At 47.1% G+C, this 26,418-nt stretch overlaps 1 protein-coding gene across 6 annotated transcripts in view; it reads left to right on the top strand.

Annotated features, from left to right (window-relative positions):
- The window catches only part of FYN (FYN proto-oncogene, Src family tyrosine kinase), a 117,798-nt gene that overhangs the window by 73,259 nt on the left and 18,121 nt on the right, over positions 1 to 26,418 (top strand). For 3 of the 6 annotated variants that reach the window (XM_040983904.1, XM_040983905.1, XM_040983906.1), the window contains exons 5-10: positions 600 to 703; positions 1,673 to 1,822; positions 4,163 to 4,327; positions 7,155 to 7,334; positions 8,711 to 8,787; positions 8,885 to 9,038. In XM_040983904.1, the coding sequence (XP_040839838.1) occupies positions 600 to 703; positions 1,673 to 1,822; positions 4,163 to 4,327; positions 7,155 to 7,334; positions 8,711 to 8,787; positions 8,885 to 9,038 (830 nt within the window). Of the gene's footprint in view, positions 1 to 599; positions 704 to 1,672; positions 1,823 to 4,162; positions 4,328 to 4,715; positions 4,872 to 7,154; positions 7,335 to 8,710; positions 8,788 to 8,884; positions 9,039 to 26,418 lie in introns of all 6 variants that reach the window. The other 3 variants (XM_040983908.1, XM_040983907.1, XM_040983909.1) reach the window with 2 other exon arrangements.

The following is a 26,418-nucleotide window of genomic DNA, read 5'->3' as shown; positions in this document are numbered from 1 at the left end:
TTTTTTCAAAATTCCTACAGGTAGGAAATTACAGAAAATATTCTTATGTCTCTACAATTTGTTCTGAGTGTTTTTTTAAAGCATGGTTGATTAGTATACATACATATGGATGTATACTTATATATAGATATAGATATAGATATAGATATAGATATAGATATAGATATAAAGCATCATGATTTATTATTTTCCAGGGGTTATGATTAAACTCATAAATCAGGGGTCTTGTGACTAAGCATGGGAGGGTTCTCTGGCCATTTCCAAACAGAGTCTTGGATTCATTTTTTCTAAATGCAGGTGGCAGTTCTAACATAGATCAGCGCGTGTCACCTCTGAAAGCAAGGAAAACAATCCACATTTCAGATGTATGCTGTAGTTGTTTAGGAGTGAAAGATGTGGATTAGAGACAGAAGTGAGAATAGACTGAATGAAAAGAAAGCGTAGTGAAGCTTGGAAAGGAGGGCGAGGTGTGTAGAGATGCAAGGAGAAGCTCAGGGCACAGCTGGAGGTGCGGGGGACACATCAGCTATGAAGCCCAAGTGACTTCATTGTATAATTGCTCCTGATGACCACTTTCCTTCTTGTGCCCCCACGTGAAGGTGGTACTTTGGAAAACTGGGCCGGAAAGATGCAGAGCGGCAGCTGTTGTCCTTTGGCAACCCAAGAGGTACCTTTCTCATCCGTGAGAGTGAAACCACCAAAGGTAAGCTAGGGTGCTGAGGAAACTGGCTAGTAGTTGGCGTCTGTGGATCACAGAGATGAACGGCTCCTCTCCATGTATGGTGTCCATGGAGGGCACCACCATGGCACCTGTCCTGGTTCCAGTGCAGGCCTAGTTCCTGTCCCCTCTCTGCTTGGGATCTCAAACTGCGGACGGCTCCAAAAGCACCAAAGAGCTTCAGAATCAACCCTTTCCTCCCAGCCCACAGATCATAAGCTTCCCAGAAGTCCTTTAGAAATAAAGATTTTCCAAAACTCTGAGTTCCTGCAGGCACCCCTCCTACAGATTGACTTTGCTTTCCTTTTTTTTTTTTTTTTAAGGTAATTGAACTCTTCCCTTCTCTCCCTTTTTTATTATTTAACAACTCATTAGCAGCCGCAGGAGGGGAAAAGTCAAAGGAAAAAGGAATCATGGTTTCCCAGAATGATTCATCAGGTCCAAGCTACCCGCTCCCGGGAAGCAGGATCAGGCATAAATGTGAGGGATGCCTGCTTCTATGGAAACAGTCCCATGATTGCTACTGGCCATGCTGTCCCTTTTGACCATCCCAGGAAAGGGAATCCAAAGCAAGCCAGGAGGGGAATGGTTGGACTTCTCTGAATCTTTCCTGGGCTATACCCCTAAGAACACTGAGTAAAGGGTTATGAATAACTAGGAAAGTTTCAATCTCAAGGGCAAGTTAATTTTATTGCTGATACCCTCTGACATTTGCAAGACAGCAAAAGGGGCGTCTCTGGTTACTGAGTGGAGATGTGCTGTGCATGCATGCATTTGTGTGTGTGTGACTGCATGTGTAAATGAGCACATGTGTGCATGCTGTTCATGCATTCATATTTGTATGTGTGTATATATCTTTGACAAAGATTAAGAATAGCCAAGCAAATGAGACCAAGAAAAGAAAGTAAAAATTCAAAATGATTGGAGGCTACTGCTTCTTTGCATATTTGCCAGGTGCCTATTCACTTTCTATCCGTGATTGGGATGATATGAAAGGAGACCATGTTAAACATTATAAAATTCGCAAACTTGACAATGGCGGATACTACATCACCACGCGGGCCCAGTTTGAAACCCTTCAGCAGCTGGTACAGCATTACTCAGGTAAGCCCATTCGAACAACCTTCTAACCATCCAGAGGCTGAGCAAGGGGGTGGGCAGACACAGGGCTGGGAGGAAAACAGGCAGGAGCAGAGGTCTAATGCTGAGAAATACAGCCGCTCATGACACCCCTTCTGGGGTGGTTCGCTGTTGTTGTACTATGCTTGCTGTTACTCCCACGTGCTTCTCAAAAGTTCCCACAACAGTTTGGTGCCCCCAGGAAGGAAGTAGTAGGTAAATATTTTAAGTTACTTATTTTTTCATCTTCCTCTTAAAATCTTTGTGAGTTAGCTTGTCCAAGCCAGTCTATGTATGATGGCAGAGCAAACAGTCAAGGGAGTTGGGGGTGGAACATGTACAAAGGCATTTCCACAAGGAGCACTGTGTGTTTCCCACACTTTCAAATGGCGTGGCGGCTTGTACATTTCATCCTTCTGACAAGGTGAAACTTACAACTCTTTTTCTCCTCCCTCACCCAATGCTTTGAGTCCCAACTAGACTTAGAGGCCTTGGGACCCACAGCTCTGACATCTGCTCCATCTAATGTTACATTCAGCCCCAGCAACCCAGTGCCACCACCTCTACTGCGTGTTCAGATGTGCAATTCATGCATTTTATTAAAGAATTTGATTCCATGTGTAATTGTTACAATCATTCTTCTTTCCTACAAGATACAGTATCTCCCACTCCATAATCCCTGTACATATGTGAAGATACATAAATATACGTGTTCAGAAATAATCTGTATCCCCTTCAATCTACTAGTTGTGCAAACCAGATTCTCATTTTGTGTTGTTCTTCAGGACAAGATTCCAAAAACCTTCCTCTGCTGTAGCTCTGTGCACATCTGCTGACAAATACGTAATTTTTTTAGTGCAAAAAAAATCATCCTTTCTGGAAATGGGCTTGAAAAATGCCTATCATAGGTGCTAATGAGCTATTGGAAAAAATTAGCAATACTTGGAGGTACAAATTGCTGAGGACCTTGGCTAACATGGCTTGTGTGGGTTCTGATGAACTATTTGGGAAAAATGGAGCAGAAAATCTCCCTGCATGTTGGTGTAACTCTCAGAATGCCTGCTTGTTTGCAGGGAGTTTTTAGATGGTGAAATATATTTCATTACAGCCAAACACCAGAATGATCCCCGGGGTCTGGATCATTTGAAAAGATTGTGTTGGAAAGGGCACCTTAATAACATCGTAAAGCTGGAAGGGGAGAAGGAATATGAAGAACAATAGACATTTTTTTAAGTTGAGGGAAGAAAAATCCATCTTGAGTCAGATTTTGTTTTTATATTAGCTGTTCCTCCCCCGCTCCTTTGTCTCTCTCACACACTCAAATGCCTTTGAAACATTGACACCTAAATAATTTCCTGCCTACATATCTCAGAACCCAAGTCCAGGGGCAAAAAGTAGGTTACAGCCAGTTTTCAAAAAGAAACCAACACCATCTTTGCTTTCCCCAAATCTGAGTGAGGGGTGAAGGCTGGGAGGTTGGGGGTGGGGCAGGGACCCTGAGTGGGGACACGCCTGTCCACTTCACACGTCAGGCTCTGTGCCGCTTCCCTGCTTGCTTGTTCCTTGTTACCTTTTCACATCTGACTGATGTTTACCTTGCCACTGAGTCGATTTCTCTGTACCCCTGCTAAATTCTAAAAGGTTAGACTCTAAAACCGCTTGGGTTCCTACGCATTTTAAGTTTCCATTCTTTCTCCTTTCAAACCAGACCCACTAAGCTACACATTGGAGGTTGTAGCAAAGGAAACACACACACACCATCCCCCAGCCCCACGGGAAAGAGCAGAGCACCCAGATAAGCGGGCAAGCAGAATACAGCCTCTCAGGATACCAGAGAGATTGTTAGAGAACCGTGACGTCCTCCACCCACCCCCAGCAGGCATCATCTTCAGCCCCAGCATCTTCTCCCAGTCCAGTGTTCTACACAGGCCCCGTCTCAAAGTTACACCTTCACCTACAGCTCTGCCACAATCCCACCAGATCCTCTGGGTGTGGCTGGAGAAAGGGAGCAGATGTACTTTTCTTTAGTCCCAGTGTTCTTTCTGCCATCTGTGACATTGAGCTTGAAGATGTTTTTCAAACCAAAGCAGTCTCCGTCTGCACCTGTGTGTATAGCTGGTATCGTCCCGATGGGGGTGGAGGTCGGGGTGGCGCCCCTGTGGCATGTTCGCTGTCTCAGCTCCAAGGAATGTGCTTCCGTGTGTGGCGTCTGAGCCGTGCCTCGGCCACCAGGGCCCTGGGGGAGTTGCGTCGGCGCTGTCGCTGTTGTTGTTACATGTGTTGTGCTCTTCTCTCCCTCTCCTGCCACTGCCCTTGCTCCTTCAGAGAGAGCCGCAGGCCTATGCTGCCGCCTAGTAGTGCCCTGTCACAAAGGAATGCCAAGGCTTACCGATCTGTCTGTCAAAACCAAAGATGTCTGGGAGATCCCCCGAGAATCCCTGCAGTTGATCAAGAGACTGGGAAATGGGCAGTTTGGGGAAGTATGGATGGGTATGCTGAACTTCAGTTACTCTATGACATTAGCTTCCTGGTTTGGGGAATCCCAAGCATCCAAGATGGAAGGTGAAAGAGCCCGACTTGCTAACCACAGGAAATAATCATTTCAATTTTGATCCTAAAATCCTGGAACTTCTAGAAAGGAGATTTCAGTGGGCAAGATTGACAAATGGCTCAACTTGGACTGTTATGCAAGCCCTCCATTCAAAGGGCATGAGGAAGGTCCTACCATGCCTAAAATGGCTTGCCCTTTGCTTCCAACCGCAGACACATGTTGAATGTCACCCTAGCGGGCAAGTCACCTTCCATCTTTTCTAGTGCATGCATGCATGATTATGGATTATAAGGACTGTGTTTTCTTTATTAATTCCCTTTCCTATAGAGAAAGCTGATGGTTTATGTTTTAACTTAACTATGATTGCATCGAGTTGTGCCCCACAAACTTCTGGATTGGCTAAAGATGCGTGGGAAGTGGAACGTAATTCGTTGTCTCTGGAGAAGAAGATGGGTCAGGGGTGTTTCGCTGAAGTGTGGCTTGGTAAGGCAGAAGGCACATTTTGCTTTGGCTGCTTCACAAAGCCAGTTAAACCAACCGTTCTCAACCACAAAAAAAAAAAAAAAAAGGTACAGCCCATTGACACAGAGACACCTAGAGATACCCAGAGATACCCAGATGTGCACAGGCCATCCAGTGTGTGCAAGTATCCTACTTCCTGGGGCTCATGAAGGTGCCCAATGAGCAGAAAACCAGTGTGTTACAAATCTGGTGATTCTCTAAGAGGTGGGAAGGTAAGACAGTGTGTGTGGCAACTCCAGACTCATGGGCTTTTGTTCCATGAGCCTGGATTTTAATCCTTACTAACTGACCATGGACAAGATTCCTGTTTAGCCTCTAGGAGCTTCAGGTTTCTTATCTGTAAAACTGGAGTGATAGCAGCCTCGTACAAAGCACATTTGGCGGAATATGTAAGACAATGTGTTTGAAGTCCCTAGTAGGTAACAGGTGCTCATTAACTATAACTGCACTAGATTTGTCAAATTGCTCTTTTAAACCCTTTTAGGTCACCCACAGAAACTTAGGTCCCACCTAAAACCAACGAGTAAGACAGTATTGATACTATAAAATCCTCATTCCTTCTTTTTTAGAGTCCATAAAAACAATATACTTAGGTTCCTGTGGCTTTGTGTACACCTGTATTAAACAAGATAATACAGAAAAAGAGTTAAGCAGAGCCTAGCAAGAGATAAATACCATACAGACAGGAAGATGTATAGCTATTAGACACTCAAATATACACATGTATGTACAGTTATATATTAGCTACCTTAAGTCATCCACATTATTCTCTATCTCTTATCTCAAGTGTTGTGACATATGTACACACACACACATACACACACACATACACACACCTTCTCTCTCATCTACCCAAATTAAAGTTGAAGTCTCAGCTTCTAAGGATTTAAATCAAATCACTCACACATTTGGAAAGAATTGGACTCGATAAGTAAATTTATTTCCAGTCTTTACCAACTTTCACTCATTGCACATAATCATTAAGATTTTTGTTTCCACTAAACATAAAACAACATGGCCATCAGGATCATGATGGATGCCTCTGTAATTATTCAGGCTGTTATCAGAAAGAAGACCTCATTATGTTTAAAACTGGGGACTGGTAATCCTTAAATAGCAGAGATCACTTAAAAATTGACAAGTTGCCCATTTATACCTGGTGAGTAGCTATTTCATGCAATTTACATGAACTCATCTTTAAACCTTTGTTCTTTCATAAGATTTATTTTTCTGTATTCATATATATTTAATTATATGAACCATGTTTAAGAGAGTAACAAGAATTGCTCCAGATCATAGATTTGCTAAACTCTGTAATCAGCTATATTGAATATAAAAATAAAACTTATTTAAATCTGTCTTATTTTTCAAGTAGAAGATAACAATCTAAATTAAGCATATTTTTCTTTTTCCCTTTAGAAAGTTATTCTTTGAAGTTGTAAGACTAAACATTCACATAATACCCAGTTTTGTTTTACTTTTTAATTTGGGAGACAAAAGAGAACCAAAAGGTAGTTCAGTGTCACTCCTGTGTTTTACAGACTAGTTAACCGATGCCGATCAGAGGCCAGGCCTGCCCATGGCTCTAGTTGACTGCCTTTAGCATGCCCTTCCTGGCTGCTGTTCACTTGCCCCAGTGTCCCTGAAGGAAGCCATTGTCCTTCCTGAAGACTGACCATGGGGAAACCACAGGAAGGTGCCTTACCTGGTCAGCACAGTGGCAAGCAGCCTGACAGCTTCTTGCCAGTGCTCACCAGCCTGCTTCGCTCAACTGCTGAAGGACTCTTTCAAGTCACTCATCCACTACAGATGGTTCAAAGCACCCTTGGAGTGTCATCTTATTGTTTTAAATGGCACACTCCAAAAGACCAAAGCCATCAGCTGACCCGACCTGTTCCAACTCCTGGACTTCCATCACTGTAAAAAAAAAAAAAGGGGGGGGGGTGGTCCCCAGCCTTTTGTGTAAACTTACAACCATATGGCTGAGCCAGAAAAAGACAGTGGTATATACTGAAATAAGAAAAAAAATTAAATGAATAATTAACCTTACAATAGCCATGAGTAAACACAGTTTTCATGTTGAACTGCTTGACAGAGTCCTTGCAATTGACTGTGAAACAAAAGCCATCTGACTTTGTTCCAACTCAGAATGTAACCGTATGCAAACAACTGCTGTCAGAAACCCTCCAGCCTCCCTCCAAAGAGGTACTGTGGACTGACTTGATTTTGTGGGGGTGTTTGTAGGTACCTGGAATGGAAACACGAAAGTAGCCATAAAGACTCTTAAACCAGGCACAATGTCCCCGGAGTCGTTCCTGGAGGAAGCGCAAATCATGAAGAAGCTGAAGCATGACAAGCTGGTGCAGCTGTATGCTGTGGTGTCTGAGGAGCCCATCTACATTGTCACCGAGTACATGAACAAAGGTCAGGCGTCACCCTTGCTCTCCGCCCAGGGGCTACCCATGGAGCTGCCCACTGACTTGCTCTCCTCCCTAACTTCTGTCTAAGTCAAGAATTCACCTCAGGAGGAACTCTTTTATATATATATATATATATATATATATATATATATATATATATGTAGTGAGAGAGAGAGAGAGAGAGACTCATTTGAGAGAGAAAGAAAAAGCAATACCTCTTTGCTAAATTTTCTTATTGCAAGGCTAGACAATATCCAACTAAGTTGAATCTCCATCATTTCAACATTTTGCCTTCAGCCTTTCTCTTAAACATCAGATGAAGAAATGACTTGCTTTGAAAGAACACACTTTATTTCCCCATATTCTCACCACCCCCTACACCCCTATCATCTTAATTAAACCAGCATTGGTGGGGATGAGGCCAGAGTGACTGTTTTGGAAAAAACACATGAACCAAACAAGCAACAGCCTTAAAAGCTGATGCACCGTTCCTCCGAGAACCCAGCACAGTTCCTCTTTCTACTTACCCTCTTTTCAAATATAATTAGAATTTTTTTCCTGGCAGATCGTTTGTCCTTTGTATCCAGGATTATTTTGTAAATAATTTTGTGATTAAAACATTAAAAAAAAATCCCTGATGAGTGTCACAAGTCTCCAGCTTCTGCAGATGATTCTTCCCGCCTCAGTATACGTAAGCTCTGAGCTGGCCCAGGCTGTGTGCTAAGAGTGACCGCGAAGCTGCAGCTGTTTAGTCTCACATGTCTGATGGAAGGCCTGGCCAGCTGCGAGCTAATTAAGAGGAGCCACCTGCCTCACGCCTGGGCCTTGGATAGTCTTGTCCTGACTTACACAGCTGTCGGCAATCCAAGCCAGGGGTGCTCCAACTTCTCCCCTCATGTCAGGTCCTGAACTCCAGTGTTTCTGGTAGAGTAGAGCTGAGATAGGACCTGGGGACCTGCATTTTTTTTTAGTGCATTTTAACCCTAGTAATGCTGTCACTGTGAGTCCTGGAGCCACATGTTTCCCACATGGCACTCCTGCGAGCAGAGCTGATCAGGCAATGAGCTTCAAGTGGAGCAGATCCTCCGCTGTCCTCGTGACATGAAGGGAGATGAAATTCCCTTTCCTCCTTGGTTGTTAAATTGCTGCTGTTGTCCTTGAAGATGGCTTCCGTGCTGTTTATTTGCAAGAAGGTGGCAAAACATACTTCCCAATGCATGGAACGTTTTCCACTCTTGTCCTTTACATTAACCTTTTTCCATGTGGACGACACTCAACCGTTTTCATCACACTTCTAATTAAGAACACCAAAATACAGCCCTCTGTGGGGAATGCCTGTCCTTTAGAGTAGATTGAAACGGCTTTCTGTTTTGTCCCTAGGAAGCTTACTTGATTTCTTGAAAGACGGCGAAGGAAGAGCTCTGAAACTGCCCAACCTGGTGGACATGGCCGCACAGGTAGGCCCGACTGCTTTGGTGTGTGCACTTGACGTAGCGTGGTCCAAGGTCACTCATTCTCTGAGGCTCATAGCTCCTGTTCCCTGGGTTCCCACAGGTGGCTGCAGGAATGGCTTACATCGAGCGCATGAACTACATCCACAGAGATCTGCGGTCAGCAAACATTCTGGTGGGAAACGGACTCATATGCAAGATTGCCGACTTTGGACTAGCCCGGTTAATTGAAGACAACGAGTACACGGCAAGACAAGGTGGGCACCTGAATGATAGCGGCGTGAGTCCTGTCTTTGGGGTCGCCGCTTACCATGCCACTCCTCCCTCCTCCTTTCCTTCCTTTCCTCCAGACAGTATTTGAAATGTCACTTTTCCGCTGGGTTTCTCCTGCTTGGTGTGGCAGGAACTTGACAGCTGTGCATGTGGGCGCCTGTAGTGATCTATAGACGTGTGAGACATTGCTTTGTGGTGATTGGACACCTGCTGCTGAGACCCTCCTGGCTCATGCCACTCTTCTCGCAGCACCCGGGCCTGGGAACTCCACTTCTGGAGAAAGCAAGCTGTGCAAAACCAGCAGATGAGTCCAGTTGTTAGCTCATCACTCAACCAAAGCGCCACAGCAAATTGCAGTCATGTTCAAACTGAAGAATTTAATAAAGGCTCTTTTTTGCAAAGATGCAGGCAGATCTAAGATACCCACAAGGTGTGGTGCAGTATGTGACATCTGTGGAGTTCAGGGCTTGAAGGAGGGCAGGGCGTGGGTGCAAGATGACAGCCACTGCTGAAGACAAGCCACAGGGATGGTTCTGAGACATTCATACCACCCTCACTCTTCAGCATGCCAAGCCCAAGCAGAAGCTGGAGCCCAAAGAAGTCCGTGAATAAGTCTCCATGGGTTCAGAGCAGGGAGAAGAAAGGTGGAGAAAAGATGTAGAAGTCAGCAGCATGGGCTCTCAACAAGTCCCAGCTCTTCTGATTATATCCCTCACCCCGCCCACCTGCAAACAAAATCCGTAGTAAATTGCCCCTAAATGGAATATAATGCAAGCCAACAGCCACTGCAGCAGCTGCGATGAGATCGCCAGTACCAGGGATGAATTCCCAGGGATGTTCTCTGTCTTCACAGACCTCTGTCTAGCAGCTCCCAGGGGAACATGTGGAATCCCATAGGCCCCTTGCAGAGTGATGCTTGTAACTGGGAGGGCTGTGGGAGTGCAGCTGTCATTGCTGTTGGTTTCGGCTGGCGCCTGGGCATTCCAACAAGGCTGGGCCATCCCAGCCTGAATTACCTATTTCAGGGTACCCAGTTCAGTAACAACCAGCCCTGGAGTTTGCCTTCCCCTTCTCCACCTCCTCCTTTGATTCTTCCATTTCAGAGCAATTCTTCATTCCTTTTATTTGACTTTCAAAAAGAAAACCTTCCCAGTCATCTCAAGTGATGAGGGGAAATGTTCAGCGGAGACCCTCGGCTGGTGCAGATACCAGCCAAATGCTACATGACATCTTGGCCAGACAGCTCAGCTGTTTGAATTTCCCCCAACACGTGGTAGTTCTTGTATTGGTGCCAAATGCCCACACAGGGAGTTGAGCCCGTGCATCACACACAGGCACACACACTGCCAGATGGCATGCCATACCTCCAGTCAGAAGCACTTGGCCGCTCTGATTGGCACTAGCTGTGCAGAGAGGAATGTGGCTGTGACTTTGAGGGCAGGTGAGCTGAGAGAGGCTGGGCAGCCCCAAGTGATGGAGTTGATGCCGAGCCAAGCCGGAGAGCCCAGCCCCTCAGACGCAAGGGGCAAGTCATGACTTATTCAATGAGCAGAGAACTAGAACGGAGTCGTGTAAGGGACTTTCCATATGTGAGTACAGTCTCTGCCTCCAAGGGAGTGGGCAATGGCTCAGGACTCCCTTCTGCCCTTGCAGTGGTCTTCAGGCTGTGATCCCTGACACTTAGCCGAAAACAGCAGTGCCAGGGCCTGTACATGCCAGCAGGGGGTGCTGTCGGCATCCCACCCCCACCCCTGTACTCAGCATGCGCTTAGCTCACTGGGATGAGCCCTTAGGCTGTGCCCCTTGCTTGCCTCCCCGCAGGCCACCTGCTGCTCAGGTGCAGATCCCCAGGCATGCTGCCATCTGCCCTGACCACCCAGCCCTCCTCCTCATTCAGCTGTCTGGATAGCCTGGCTTACCAGCTTCCTCACCACCACTGCCATGCCCCCAGGTGCTGTGTGATCGGCCCTCTTGCCTTTATCCACTTCAGCTGTGCTGCCTCCTGCCTCCTATCAAGACAGTGATTAGAAGAACCAAAAATGCAATCAGGAAGGATTCATCCTCAGTCCATCCGCTTCTCCCTTTATTTTGCGGAAATGTCCCTAAGAGGCACCTGCTCCTGTGCACACGTGAGGAGAGTTGGAAAGACTATTCTCATTTTCCAGAGCTAGAACACCCCAGCTGTTTGTCCAAAAATGCCTCCCCAGGGCCTGGCCTGCCCAGGCACTTTTATGAGGCCGAGAAAGCCCAGTGCATAAGCACCAGGAGTACTCTTACAAATGGCACACATGCTGCAAAGTTCCTGCCGTGGGGGTGAAATGGCTCCTGCAGACAGCTGGTCTATCCGTGCATGTATGCAGTCACATTTGTGAGCTGGGTTTTATGTTACCCACAGGCCACAGTCATGCCACAGCTCAATTTCAGCAGTGCAGACGGCATTCAGAAACATGTGCCAAACACAGACATCTGAGGGCCAGGAAGGGCAGTTGTTTTCAAAACGGTTGTGGGCTTCCTATTGCAGGGTGCACTGACATGTCTTAGCACATCCCCCTGGGCACAGGAGATAGCACTGCACATCCGCAGAATCGGAATCTTACTGTCCTTGCCCATGTGCCCTTCCTCCTGTCCCTTGGAGCAGAAGCCCCATAGAAGGATGGAGGTCAAGACCACGCCCTGTGCCTACAAGGCATGAGCCTCCACTGACAGTCTTCTAGAAGCAACTAGAAATGACCTGCATATCTCACTCAGTTACAGCTGATAATTCTTTGCATCCATAAACCCTTTGTGAAATTCTGTCCAATCAAGGTCTCGCAGTGACGCCCATATCAATTGTTTGAGTGCCTTGTCGATGGCAGGTTCTTTCCTAAGGCACTTGTGTTAAGGCAACAGCAGTGCAGTGGGCAGCGTGAGAAGGGAGACAGGACTGTGTCTGCAACACAGCTCTGCCACCTGCCAGGGTGGGGCCTTGGGCAGGTTTGCTCATCTGTGAAAATAGAAATGCATGCTACTTGCTCCATGCAGTTTTGATGAATGAAGTGGGAGGGTGCACACAAAGTGTGCCTAGAGCGCCGTGCCCAGCAGCGCAGAGTGGGAAACAAATGTTTGTTACTGCTGTGGTTGTCTTACCCATGGATGAATGGGTTTGTAGATGTGGTCAAAGGCTCACACAGCACCAGGGAAAGGGAGAGGGGGTGCCAGGGTAATCCCCAAGCAATCAGATGCAGGAGGATGGAGTTACTGACGATGGAAATGTGGGAGTGTGAGGACCACGCTTTCCAAGGCAGGCAGCGTGGTTTGCTTTCGGACTTATGCTAGAGGCGCCTGGCATGGGTGTGCACAAGCCCAGAGAGCTCAGCTATGATGCCCGCACCCTGTTCCCCTGCTGCAGCCCTGCCCCAATCCCTCCCTGAGCTGCTGACATCCTCATCCCAACCACCTACAGAGCTAAACACTCTGTCTCCCACAGCTATGAGACCCAGAGATCTGCCAGCCCTGTATATTCACTCTGCCCCTGGCTTCCAAAAGCAGCAGCGTAGGGGGCATGGCGCCCAGTCTGGCTTCCCAAGACTCCCGGTGCTCTGATCGCAGACGCTGCTGAGCCTGCAGCAGACGCGGTGCTGCAGCTCGGACTTGGCACTGCTGAGCATTGGTGGCAGTCTCCGGCAGTCTCACAGAGACCTGGCCTCTGGAAAAACGCCGCACTTTGGTGTTTCAGCAAGCTCAGTGCACTCACATGGTTCAGTGGCCACATGTGAAGGGGGTGACCCAGTGGGTTTTATGTACGTCTGTGGCCCTGTAGCCACCACATAGGGGAGGGGACGAAAACCCCACTCCTGAGCATGCCACAGGAGCCACTCAGCACTCCCAGTTACACTCCATGCCCACAGGCAGCCTATAGCCCTCCTCTGTCACCAAAGCTTAGTTCTGTTTTTGTTTTTTCAAGATTTTTTTTGAAGAAAGGCAGATTTTACAGAGAGAAGGAAAAGGAAATCTTCCAACCACGGTTCACTTCCCAAAAGGCCACAATGGCTGAAGCTCAGCCAGTCCAAAGCCAGGAGTTAGGAGCTTCTTCCAGGTTTCCCACGTGGATGCAGTTTGCCCAAAGTTTTGGCCCATCCGCCACTGCTTTTCCAGGCCATAGGCAGAGAGCTGGATCAGAAGTTAAACACCTAGGACACAAACCAGTGCCTGTATGGGATGCTAGCACTTGCAGGTGGAAGATTAGCCAGTTGAACCATTGCACCAACCCCTCCCCCAGATCCCCAAAGCTTAGTTTTGCCTATAAGTTAACCTCACATGCAGAGAGCATGTAGTGCCGTTCTGTCTGGTTCCTATGCCTCCACTACATCTGTGAGGCTCATCCATGTTGTTGCGTGTGATGGCAGCCTTCCCTGTTTGTGATCAAGTAGTCATTTCCTCTACAAATACATCATAGTTTATCCATCCTGCTGTTGGTAGACATGTGGGATTTTTTTCCATGTCAGGCCTGCTACAAATAAAGCAGCTGTGTGATCCTGTATTGCTGGTATGTGTTCCAGTGAGTACAACTGCTCATCACAGGGCAAGCCTAAGTTGGCAGGTGTAGGATTTGTACCATATCTTTAAAGGGAGAGTTCATGTCCTTTACCTGTGGGGTACCTGCCTCCAAGCCACAGGGGCAGCCCGGTGAGACTGAGGGACCTGGCGTGGGAAGGGAGGAGCCCTGAGTTGGAACCAGTTCTATGGTTTATAAGCTGTCTGCCCCTAATCAGTCACTTAACCTTTCTGAGCCTCGTTCTTTTTTGAGGCTTATTTTATTTATTTAAAAGGCTGAGTTACAGAAACAACGAGGGTGAGAGACAGAAATCTTCCATCTGCTGGTTCATTATTCTCTTGATGGCTTCAGTGGCCAGAGGCTGGGCCTGTCTGAAACCAGGAGCCAGGAGCTTCAGTACAAGGAATCAACTGCTTGGGCCATCCTCTGCTGTTTCCTCAAACAAATCAATAGGGAGCTGGATTAGAAGCAGAGCAGCCAGGATTCCAACCAATGCCCATATGGCATGCCAGCACCTTACACCACATGACCAGCCCCCTGAGACTTATTTAACCATCTGTAAAGTAGAGATATTACAGATAATGGTCTGAGATGATCAGAGTGCGAGTTTAGTGGAATGTCTGTCAAAACCCTTTGAGGAACATGAAATGTGAAAGTCATTCTCATCACTCAGCTTCCTGCAGTCAATGTGTACTTCCCGTGAAAAAGGTCTTTCTGACCTCAAAGAAATTGTTCCAGAGAAAGACTATTAGTAATCAGGAGAAAAGAAAAAAAATCAACAATTTTAAGAGAACAAAAATCCCATTTCATTGATTTGTCACATGGGCCAGCCTCTTTATGTGGGCCATCTCTAGTCTAATATGACTTTGGGACACTCCACCCTGGAGGTCACTGGAAATCAATGTCAACTGTCACCATGCCCAACAAAGACTCCTCTTTTCTCAGACATACCTATTCCTGTCCCCATGCCACCTCTGTTGCTGGCACTCCTGTCAGCTCTGAATACTGAAGCATGTGTGTGAACACATCAACAGGTGCACACACACAAATGTGCATGAGTTCTGTTGTGACAAAACTTGTGTCCAAAATTTGTAGACGTAGTCTTCACACCTTCTCAGCAAAGAACATCCTCAAGAGCACACAGTAGGTGCTTAATGTGGCTAGCCATTGAGGTGGCTAGCCAAGGCTGCTGGCCCTAGGCTGTGATCGTACTGCTCTCTCTCTCTCTCTCTCTCTCTCTCTCTCTCTCTCTGAGTCAGATGCTGTTGTGACTGCAAGTGCCCCCTTGGGAGGATAGCTGGTGTGCACCTTGAGACTGTCCTTGGGGTACTCTAGCTTCAGGCTGGCTGTGAGGAGGAAGGAGTATCATAGAAGCTGTCTGTGGGATGCTCTCCTTCAAGCTCCGCCCAGGGTACTTTGCTTGGTGTCTTTTTTGAACATGGAAACCTCCCCTTCCTCCCAAACACCCCACCCCTTACTCCTTCCAGTAAAAGGATAGAAGTATAAACCACAAAGTCACATTATCTTAGTGTGGATCCTAATATAGCTGTTAATTTGCCATGAGACCTCAGGCAAGCTGCATAGCCTCTCTGAGCTTTTATTCTCTCCTCTAAAGATAATAACAGTTCCCTGTGGCATAGGATGGCTGTGTGGCTTCCCTGGGAACAGACTGAGCACAAAGCAGGTGCTGAGCTGCTGACATTCACCGCTAGTAGTGGTCGTGGTAATGGCAGCAGTATCGTTAGTGAGCCAATGGGTTCTGACAGCCATGCTTGTCTCATACACACACATGCCCTGGGCAGTTCTAGCCTGCTCCCACCAGGACTCCTCCCACACACAGGGGTCTGCCTGATTTGAGTCATTGCAAAGGACAGGGGAATGAAGTGACTCTGTGGTCTTGGATGCTGTGTGTGCTTGTTTTTGTTTTTTTTAAGTTTGAAATTCATAGCAGGATCGTTGCTGAGGAGGCAGCTATCAAGCCAGTGTCACCTGTGGGTCTCTGGCATGTCTGTACAGACAAGGGCTGGGGAACCGGGGGGTATGACTGCTGTAGGATCAGGCTTGCACATTAAGCAGAAGAAGAAAAATGGATCTATTCGAATGCTCCCCGTATTGAGGGTTTAAATTGAATAGATGATTGTCTGGAGGAAAATTCACGTATAAATTAGACTACGAAGAATTCATAATTGTTGCAGTTTTCATGTTAATTATTTCATGTTTTAAAAAAATTGATGTGGAATAAATTAACACATTCTTTCACGGAGAACATATTTTAGAAAGATTTGTTACTTTAATAACTCTTTGTGTATTAGAAATCCCAGATGCCTGTGCTAATTAAATCGATGCAGTTTTGTTTTTTTAATTCAGAGTGCACGGTAGCCATTGAACACAAGCAAGCAGGCAGCGAGGTTGACAAACATGGGCTGGCAGCAGTGGCTCCCTTGTTTCCTTCCGGTTCTGAATTTCACCATCTGAACCAAGAGTTCAACTCCTGGCCTCCCTTTGTATTACAAAGGCTGGGGGATTATCAGACACGGAGCTCTCCCAGCTCTCCAAGCTCAAGGACTCCTGCAGAATTATTCATCAACCGCTTCTGAGGCCCCTGTAATCCTGTGGCAGATCAAGGCTGATCTCGCCACGAGATGCCCTCCCCTTGCCCCCTGCAGCACATACGTTTCTTGTTGTCTGTCAACAGCCACATTGCCATTCCCGCACAGCGCGCTGTGACCTGAACAGCAGCAAATGTCAAGGGAGAGAAGGGCGGGAGGGAGGAGATGGAGGGAACCTTTTAATTACTGAATTTAATCTAATTCTTCCCATGCTGGAGAAAGCAGACCATCCTTTGACGAAAAGCAAAACCCTTTCCTGCAGGAGCCTTTGTTTCCAGCGAGGAGCAGGAAACTGTTCATTCCCCCACTTAAACCGCTGGCGCCACCGGGAAATGACCGCACCACGCCCCCCATGTCCCTGCTGGTGCCCCTTGCCACCGTGAGAGTTGAGGGTCCCTGGAGCTATTGGCAGGCAGGCCTGGGCAGCTTCCTCTCCACAGAAAATCACCAGGTCGGTGGGGCTGTCCTGTTGTGCTGCTGGCAGCCTGCCTGACCCGTGCTGCTGGCTGCCCTGGCTCCCGAGAGCCTAGTGGGGGACATTGGAGTCACTTGATAGAAAAGCATCCTCATTTGTATTCTACCGCGTAGAGCAAGAGCTCCACTGGCATTTCTGGGAGAGATCGCTTTGTCTATTTGCTGAGCCACCGTGCTGCTTGGGGCCCTAGATGAATCGAGGGGTGGGGGACGGGGTGGGGGCGGTGCGTGTTTCAGTTTGGCAAGGAAGTGGAGATGAATTGTGCGGCGGGTCCAGTTCCCTCCTAGGAAAACTGCATCAAAAGCCAAAGGTTTCAAATGAACAGAAAAGAGATTTTAAATCACCTCTTCGTACCCTAGTCCCTCTTTTTCAGACTCAGACTCCTTTGGGAGAAGGAAGGAGACTGATTTCTTCCTCTTGCACCTTTGGATGCTTTGTAATCTGTGGGACGACTCTCCTTTGTGCTGTTCTGGGCAGAGCCAGTTGAAGTTTATGAATAGTCAGGAACAAGTCTTGTGTCTGTATAGCCACACTTCCCAGCCCGTCTCTGATGCAAAAGGAGGCAGATGGTCACCCTCCGTGATTTTAAAGTGTGTTATTTACACACTGCATAAAGCCACCAAACATGAAAAAATATCTTTTGGCTTTCTTGCCTAGCATTGCCAGCCAAAGGAGCTCCTAGCGTCAGCATCGTCTGGGGAGGTGGGGACAGTGCATCATCTGGGGAGGTGGGGACAGTCAGGTGCATGTGAAGTCTCCACTTCTTCAGGCATAGGAGGATGCTCAGCTCAGTCACATGGTGCTGGTCTACCGTACGGTGGTCTCCATGGTGTAGACACTATGCCAGGTTGGCCGGTGGGGAGGGGAGGTTTGAAGTGGGGAGGAGCGTGGTATCCCCAAATTGGTGCTTATCTTCCATGCATCCTCAATTTGTCTCAAAATTCCCACCAAAACCCTAGCATTGCAGCAATCCTACAATACCCTACAATCCTACAGGTGATTGAAAACTACTTTCAGGGCCCAGCGTGATAGCGTAGTGGTTAAAGTCCTCGCTTTGCACGTGCCAGGATCCCATATGGGCGCCAGTTCTAATCCCAGCAGCCCCGCTTCCCATCCAGCTCCCTGCTTGTGGCCTGGGAAAGCAGTTGAGGACAGCCCAAAGACTTGGACCCAGCACCTACATGGGAGACTCAGAGGAAGCTCCTGGCTCCTGGCTTCAGATTGGCTCAGTTCCACCCATTGTAGTCACTTGGGGAGTGAACCATCAATCAGCAAACAGAAGATCTTCCTCTCTGTCTCTCCTCCTCTCTGTATATCTACCTTTCCAATATAAATAAATAAATCTTTTATTTTTGATTTTTTTTTAAGATTTATTTTTATTATTTTTTCATTGGAAAGGCAGATATACAGAGAGGAGAGACAGAGAGGAAGATCTTCCGTCCGATGATTCACTCCCCAAGTGAGCGCAACGGGCCGATACTATGCCGATCCGAAGCCAGGAGCCTCTTCCGGGTCTCCCACGCGGGTGCAGGGTCCCAAAGCTTTGGGCCGTCCTTGACTGCTTTCCCGGGCCACAGGCAGGGAGCTGGAAGGGAAGCGGGGCTGCCGGGATTAGAACCTGTGCCCATATGGGATCCCGGGCGTGCAAGGCGAGGACCTTTAACCACTTGCGCCACCGCGCCGGGCCCTAAATAAATAAATCTTAACTAATCTAGATCTTTCATGTGAGTAGGCAGGACCCAGATGCTTGAAACATCATCACCTTCTCCTCCCAGGGAATGTATCAGCAGGAAGCTGGGGTTGGTAAATGGAGCTGAAACTCAAACCCAGACACTCCTGTATGGAATTGGGTGGGAGATGGGTGCAGACGAGAATATCAAACAGCATCCTAACTACTAGACCACATATCCACCCCTAATTTTACTCTTTTTGTTGCCAGTGAGAATTATTCTGCGTTATCACTTGTCACCATGGAAGAAGGGCGCGGTGGATAGGAAAAGACAGCCCGGTGTGTCCCCCCTTCTCCTAATGATTTTCCCGTAGATGTTCAGGAGGAATGTCCCCACCTGCTTTGCATCATCCAAGTTCATCTTCCTGCCTGTCCTAGGGTTAGTGCCATGCCTCCAGCCTGCCTGCTGGGTTAGGTGATTGCTGTCCACTGATGGGTCTTTTACCCCCTTCTGTATGACCCACAGTTTGGGGGATCCCCTTAGAGCTTTGCTCCCTCACCTCCAGCCTGAGTGTTCCTTCCATGGATTCAGCACAGCCAGGCTGGGGCTCTCTGCCCTCATCTTTGCAGTAATCCAAACGCAGCTTCTTGTTCCTGGCTCTGATCTTCTTAGTCTCCCCTCTCCCTCCTACAGCCGCCTCAGGGAGATAGCACTCCACGTTGCTCCCTGCCCCCTTCCTTCTCAAACTCCCCAGCCTCAGCCATAGTGAAATTTCACGTGGAATATAATCCTAACCTGCTGTACCATTTACTTTTCATTTATTTGTATTTGAGATGCGTGATACCAAAACCTTATGAATGTCAGGTCAATATTTCAGCAGCAAGTGTCACTGGAGATTAGCAGGAAAGGCACCATTATGTTACTTCAGCAGCATTTGGGGAAATTGGAAAGTCATTTCCTCGGCCTAGCGTGAAAATTCCAAATCGCGCTTTGCCAAGTTTCGCTGGATTTGAGATCACTGTTTTGTTTGAATAACCAACTACAAAGTTCCAGGTCAGGTCAGCTCTTTGATTTTGCTCCTTTCACAGGATATCCTGTCCTAGTCCCCGGCTGGTCACCACCCCACCTCCCCCATCCCCTGCCCTATGTAATCGGCTTCCTGTTAGAGGCACAGTTCATACTTCCTTTTATTCCCCAGGGTGACTTTCAAATTGAAGTTCTGCACATGATTAAGTTCTGACTGCCATCCCTTGCAGGGTCTGGCTCCATCATGAAAGAGGGCTCTGGGTGGCTCTTTGGTTTCGCTGAAGCCAGTGCCACCAAAGACCTCACAATCCTCTGAGGGGCACGGCTTGGCTTCTCCAAAGCAAAGATGTAGCTGCGTTTATTCTTCACCTCCTCCGCTTTTGTAGCCAGCGGGACCACTCTGTGAGACAGAGCCTTGGTGTCGGCATCATCATCAGAGGGAACAAAGAGTTAACGGTTGAGCTCTTCAGTAGGAGCTGGTGATGTGAGCCGGACCTCCTGGTCCAGACTGCTGCCTGAGACCTCTGGGTATCAGGGACAGCCATGGGTCACAATTTCTGCTCCCCCAGGAAACCAGTCCCTGTCCCATTACCCCTCTCTTCCTCCAACAGCCAGTGCCACACCCTTGCTCCCTGCTAAGCTTGCCTAGAAGTGATGCACCGCCCTCCTCCACCCCCCGCCAGCTGCCTGCAGTTTCTCGGAACAGAAGGTGACCTGGTTTTCCCAGGAGGCCTCACACCTTGATGAGTACCTAATAAACACACAGTAAAGTCTCTGTAACTGGTGTGTGTGTGTGTGTGTGTGTGTGTGTGTGTGTGTGTGTGTGTGTGTGTGTGTGTTGTAGGGGTAGAGATGAGGTCTTCGGAATTCTTCATCCTCTTTCCCCTCTTTACAGGTTGGAGACTTTTGCCATTGCTGGTGGCATTGGCCAATTCAGCCTGGTGCCTCTGCATTACCATCTAAATAAATCAACAGCTGGCATTTGTTCCACTGTTACCACATCCCAGACACTAGGCTGAGGCCTGGACATCTATTATTCCAATGATTCTCACCACAATCCCACTAGGTTTTGATCATCCCTGAGCTGCAGACAAAGATGTCAGAGCCATAGAGAGGTTTAAGGGATTGCCAAGCGTATCTTGCACACCAAGCCCCCTGGGACCCCTTCCTCAAGGAATGCTCCTGGCCCTTCCATCAGTGATTGTCATGCCAGCTCAGGCCTATCTGCACTGTCACTGACAAGCATTCACTGCCCGATTCCTGGGCAGCCTAGGTACACTTGCATGTCTCTGCAGTCACACACTCATGCAGCAGACCCTCTCAGGAACATCTTCAGCCTTTCTCTGAGACCTAGAAATGTCACTGCCGTTGTATTAATTCAGAAAGAGGCTACATAAAGTACAAGGAAGTGACCAAGTCAAGAACTATTTCTATTTGAGGCACAGGTGTAAAGCAGCTGGCCTGGGCCCCAGGGACAAAAGGACTTTATTTAATGGAATGTGTCCAGGCAAACAGGTGGGTCATCCCCCACATAGTGACGGCCAGTCATCCTGTTTGTACTTAAAACCAAGAGCATTCACTCAGGCTTCCTAGAAGAAAGAAAGGGTGGCTTCATTTCTAGTATCTGTAAGAGTGAAGAACATCATTAGGTCATCACACCACTAATGTCACTGTTTGTTTTGGGTTTAGTCTCATGAAGACTGGGGAGCAGAAGGGGATTTCTGTGGCCAGCAGGGAACTCGAGAAATTGTAGCCTGGTTGGCCCTTTAGTCAGTTAAGCATCTGTGGAACAGCTGCTTTTAACCAGCCTTAGGCAAGACACTGTGGAGTGGCAGAAGTGGCATAAGACACAGTCTCCAGTCTTAGAGGTTTTACGTTTTGTTTAAGGAGATGAAAAGTAACACATGAAAGAATTAGGTGCATGCCAGGAAGGAGGCAGGGAAAGGGCAGAATGGCAAACTGTGTAAGGAGTTCCAGGGACAGTGCCTTCTATTTGGATCTCAGGTCCACAGTCCCCACGTGTCCCTCTGCTCCCTGTGTTTGGTTTTCTCATCTGTTGAACAGGACCGGACAGCTTCCTTACCTGTGCAAAGTGCACCTCATGATACCCAGCATTTTTTAGCAAGCAGTTAGGATCTGCTTAGCTGTTTTGGTCGCTTACTAACAAGGATTAAACTGTGGTCTACAGCATTGTCTCTAGGTGCCCTGGAGAGGTCAGCAAGAACTATAGCAGTCCTGCCTGACTTCATGAAGGAGATAGGACTTGAGCTGAGTAGGCTTTTGCTAAGCAGGTGGAAGGAAAGAAGGCATTGTAAACAGGCTAATAGAAAAGAAGCAAGTACCAGCATGTCAGGTGTGGAGTGCTAGATATAGGAAAAGTAGAAAGCAAGCTAAAGTAGAATATCTATTTTTGATACAGCAAGAACCTAAGTTGAATAACAGTATGGGTCCTTGGAAACCAGTGAAGGTTTGAGATCCCACCTAAGGCAGTAGGGAGCTGACTATGCAGTTGGGGACAAAGTGACATTATGAGCCTGCAGTTAACAGATTGGCCGAAAGAACAATGAGTTAAAGGTCTTAAAACAGGTAATTCTGGACCCAGCAGGGTAGCCTAATGGCTAAAGTCCTCACCTTAAAAGCGCTGAGATCCCATATTGGTGCCAGTTCGTGTCCCAGCAGCTCTCACTTCTCATCCAGCGCCCCTGCTTGTAGCCTGGGAAAGCAGTGAAAGATGGCCCAAAACCTTGGGGCCCTGCACCCACGTGGGAGACCCAGAAGAATCTCCTGGCTCCTGGCTTTGCAAAACAGAGGTGATGAGGCAAATCAGGTTTGGGCAGTTACACTCCAAGAGGAAAGCCCAAATTTGAGGAACACGTCCAAGAGACAAGCAAGAGGCTCAGGTGATGGATTAGATCTGGGGAGAGCCAAAGAGGGAGGAAGCTCTGCTATTCTTTTGGTTTCTCGCCTTGAAGCTTAGCAGAATGGTACTACTATTCCCAGAAGGATGATGCTAAGAAAAATGGTTTCCAATGTGTCCCAGGATATCAGAGTAAGAATTAACTTTGGAGCCGGCCCTTAAGTGCTATTTTCAACATAGGGTAAACATCTCCTTTTTAATTTGGCTCATCATAAGGTAATTTTTTTTAATTTTTATTTATTTATTTTTATTGGAAAGGCAGCTATACAGAGAGGAGGAAAGACAGAGAGGAAAATCTTCCATCTGATGGTTTATTCCCCAAGTGACCTCAATGGCTGGAGCTGAGCCAATCTGAAGCAAAGAACCAGGAGCTTCTTCCAGGTCTCCCAAGAGGATGCAGGATCCCAACGCTTTGGACCATCCCCAACTGCATTCCCAGACCACAAGCTGGGAGCTCATATGCAGTAGTGATATTTGAGATAAAGTCTTTGTCCCCCTCAGATAGTTGGAAATGAGGAACGAGAACTTGAGATGAGAGGAGACATCTGAGTGGGGCATCCAGCCCTGTTCAGGAGAGGATAACAGGCAGGGCTGGCCCTGGGAGTGGCTGTGGCATCTAGGGACTAAGGAGGAAGGGCATGGTGGGGAGGCTGGGGCATGTCTAATAAGAAACTGGGAGAATAAGAAGGAGCTTATAGCACAGACAAAAGAACAGCTTAGGACAAAGAGAAGAATATCAGGAACAAATAGACCCAGAAGGAGTAACTCATTCATATCTCATAGAAAGGCTTGATCTTTTTACAGGGTTGGAGCCTGCAAAGTTTTATTCCATTGTTCCTGAGATTATTGGTATTATTCAGATATGAGAAGTGTGCTGAAATAGCAGAAGTATGACAACAAGAACCACTTGCTTCATACATGTTACATACATGTTTTCCTATATAAAATAAAATATATGGGTAAGCAATATATAGGTATCTGGGTATTCAATATATACAAAATACAAAAATATTTGAGTATATAATGTGTATATATATATATATATAATATATATACTAGATAGATAGATGTTGTATCTTAGTGTCTGGCAGGTGCTTTTTCATTATAGGTGTCAACTGTTAGTCCCTTACAAAGACATCAAAGTGGCGCGACACTAGTGCTGTCACTAAAGAGGATGCACCGCAGGGCAAGGAACTGACAATAAGTCCCACAAGGAACCATGGCTCTTCAGCCTGGAAGGGAAGGTTGAGAAATCCAGTCCACTGTTCAGCTGTTCTTCCATTTGTTCAACGCCTGGTTATCACGTGCCTTCTGTGCAGTTGACTTTAGACTTAGTACTTCCATCCAGGAAGGCCAGCTCCAGCCCTTGAGGACGGCATCTGCCTTTAGAGAGACCTTCAGACAGCTCATAGGTTCATTGCATTGGAATCGTGACAGCTGCAAATAACCTGTTGCTCCATTTGTCAAGAGCTGGGAAGCCCACCCCAGGCTTGCTAACCAGGCAAAGATTCCCTGTGCAAGTGACACTTTGGCTAAGAACAGAAGAGGGGGTAGCAGTCAACCACAGAGGCAGAGGATACAGCATCTCTCGAGGCCCTGGAGCAGGTAGAAGCTTTGTATGTACACAGCAGTAAAAGGCCATTGGAGAAGTTAGGGTGACAAAGAGGGAAACAAAAGAGACAGGTCTGTGTTAACAAGAAGAGGCTGGAGAAGCAGGTGAGGGTCAGACTCTGCCTAGAGATCCCACTGGGAGGTTTTTGCAGGGGTCCAGGTGGTGATGGTGAGTGAGTGAGGCCCTGCACGTAGGTTGTAAGGATGGAGGGAACCAGCCACTATCAAGAGTATGGATCTGGCAGAACTTAATCATGGGTTTATTATGGAGAATGGCAAAGCAGAAGGGACCAAGATCATTCAATAAGGATGCACTGAGCTCCTCCTACAGGCAGGCATCCATGCGAATGTCTGAGGACACAGAGACCAAAGTGTTGGCCAAGCATGCAGATGAGGATGATGCTTGGGTTCTAGTGTGACCACATGATGGTTCACAGAGGCAGCAAATACTGTAAAAGAAGCCTCATTGTGGGAAAGATAAACTTGGGGTGTTAAGTATGAATAACCTTTTGAGACATCCCAATGAAGAGACTGAGAAAATTGATTATGCAAGTCAGAAACTCCAGGAGAGTGGTCCCATCCCTGAAGCCAAGAATCAGTGACCACTCCTTGACCATCTTAGTGAAAAGTTGAGACGTATGTAAGAAGTTATTTCTTTTAGGGTCTGGCATGGTGGCCCAGCAGCTAAAGTCCTCGCCTTGAACTCGCTGGGATCCCATATGGGCATCAGTTCTTATCCCGGCTGCTCCACTTCCCGTCCAGCTCCCTGCTTGTGGCCTGGGAAAGCAGTCGAGGACGGCCCAAAGCCTTGGGACTCTGCACCCGCGTGAGAGACCTAGAGGAGGTTCCTGACTCCTGGCTTCGGCTCGGCGCAGCACCGGCCGTTGCGATCACTTGGGGAGTGAATCATCAGACAGAGGATCTTCCTCACTGTCTCTCCTACTCTCTGTATATCTGACTTTGCAACAAAAATAAATAATTTTTTTTTAAAAAAAGGAAGAAGTTATTTCTTTTAAAGCACTAGTCTCCCCGTGAAATGATTCAGTATAAGCTACCTGGTCTTGTATCAGGCTGTAGGGGGTTTGATCACAAGTTTGTATATTTAGTTAAATGACTATAGTCCAAACCTGTTCTTACCCAGCAGTACCTGACAGGGGCCCCAATGACAGAATCAAGCCAAGGTTTCAGCAAGGATTGTTTTCCCTTGGGAGGTAGGTCAGTTTTGCAAATATTACTGGGAAACTGTTGAACGTAAAAGATATCAGAGTTGATGCATATTTACTACTACCTTGGCTATTGACTTAAAAGAATCCTAGAACAAGTGTTTAAGATGCCCCATCCCATGTCAGAGTGCCTGGTCCGATCCCTGGCTGTGCTGATTGCAGCTTCCAGCCAATGCAGAGCCTGGGAGGCAGCTGTGATGGCTTCGGTCGTTGGGTTCTTGCCACCATGTGGGTGACCTGGATTGAGTTCCTGGCTGATGATTTGCTTTTGTTGCAAGTGTTGGGAGGTTGGGGGAAGGGAGCACCAGCAACTCTTTGACTACTTCCCTCTTCCCTTTCTGCCTCTCAAATTAGAAGAAAAATTCTATTTCAGTAACAAAAGGAAAGAAGTGGTAACTTTTTAAAATTCATGTAAATGTTGAACACATACACAGAGTGTTTGCAATGTGCTTTCAGAAACCAAACTGAACAGTAACATCAGTGATCATCTGTTGCACAGCTTGCTGTCTTTCCTCCGGTGAAATGGGAAGGAAAGAAAATCTTGTTCTCATCTGAACCCAGCTCCCAGACAGGAGAGGCTCCAGGAAGCATGAGTCAGCTAGTTATAGAACATGGCCAAAGGGATTTAGTAAGGTAGTTCTGACATTTGCTTCATTTTCCTAAAAGTCCACACTGCTTAGAAGACAAAGTTGATCCTGACTGTATACCTTTCTTGGTATCTGAGGGCAAAACACTGTCTCTCCTCCCAGTGTCAGAGTTTTCCTAACCTCATGCAAGGAAAGAGCCCATTGAAGCCCCAGCAAGGCTGTGCAGTCATGAACTGGGCAGCCCTCAGAATACCGTCCTCAAGGACTGTAGTTCTGTGCTGTGCCACATAGCCATTTGCAGAGAGACCCCTGCCAGAGACCACCAATGAATTCTGCCCCATGAAGAGCTATGTTTTGTACCCTCGTGAGGTTGGAGATGGAAATAAGGGGAATGGAGGTAATAAGATGTGCTAAAAAATGAGCATTAGTTCCTCTCAATGAACACTTCAGTTAATCATCAATAAGTTATCCTTGCTTTAACTTGGTCTTTTATCTTCCTTGAAAAAGAAAATGAGTTATCTTTTGAGATGATTCCTTTGTCAGAAGTGGCAGCTATTTTTAACATAGAAAAAAGAAAATAGGACAAGTTGAACTAAGCCATTCATATTTTTTTGTTCCTACAAATGCATAGTGAATTGACTTCATGTCAGAAATAAACTAAAGGAACTGCATTGTGGTGTGATGGGGTATGCCCCACTTCTGATCCTGCTCC

This window comes from Ochotona curzoniae, unplaced genomic scaffold (genome assembly GCF_017591425.1).
Source record: "Ochotona curzoniae isolate NIBS_2020 unplaced genomic scaffold, NIBS_Ocur_1.0 contig_3819, whole genome shotgun sequence".
NCBI lineage: Eukaryota > Metazoa > Chordata > Mammalia > Lagomorpha > Ochotonidae > Ochotona > Ochotona curzoniae.
Note: the sequence above shows the minus strand (reverse complement) of the source record. Positions and strands in the feature narration are given on the sequence as shown.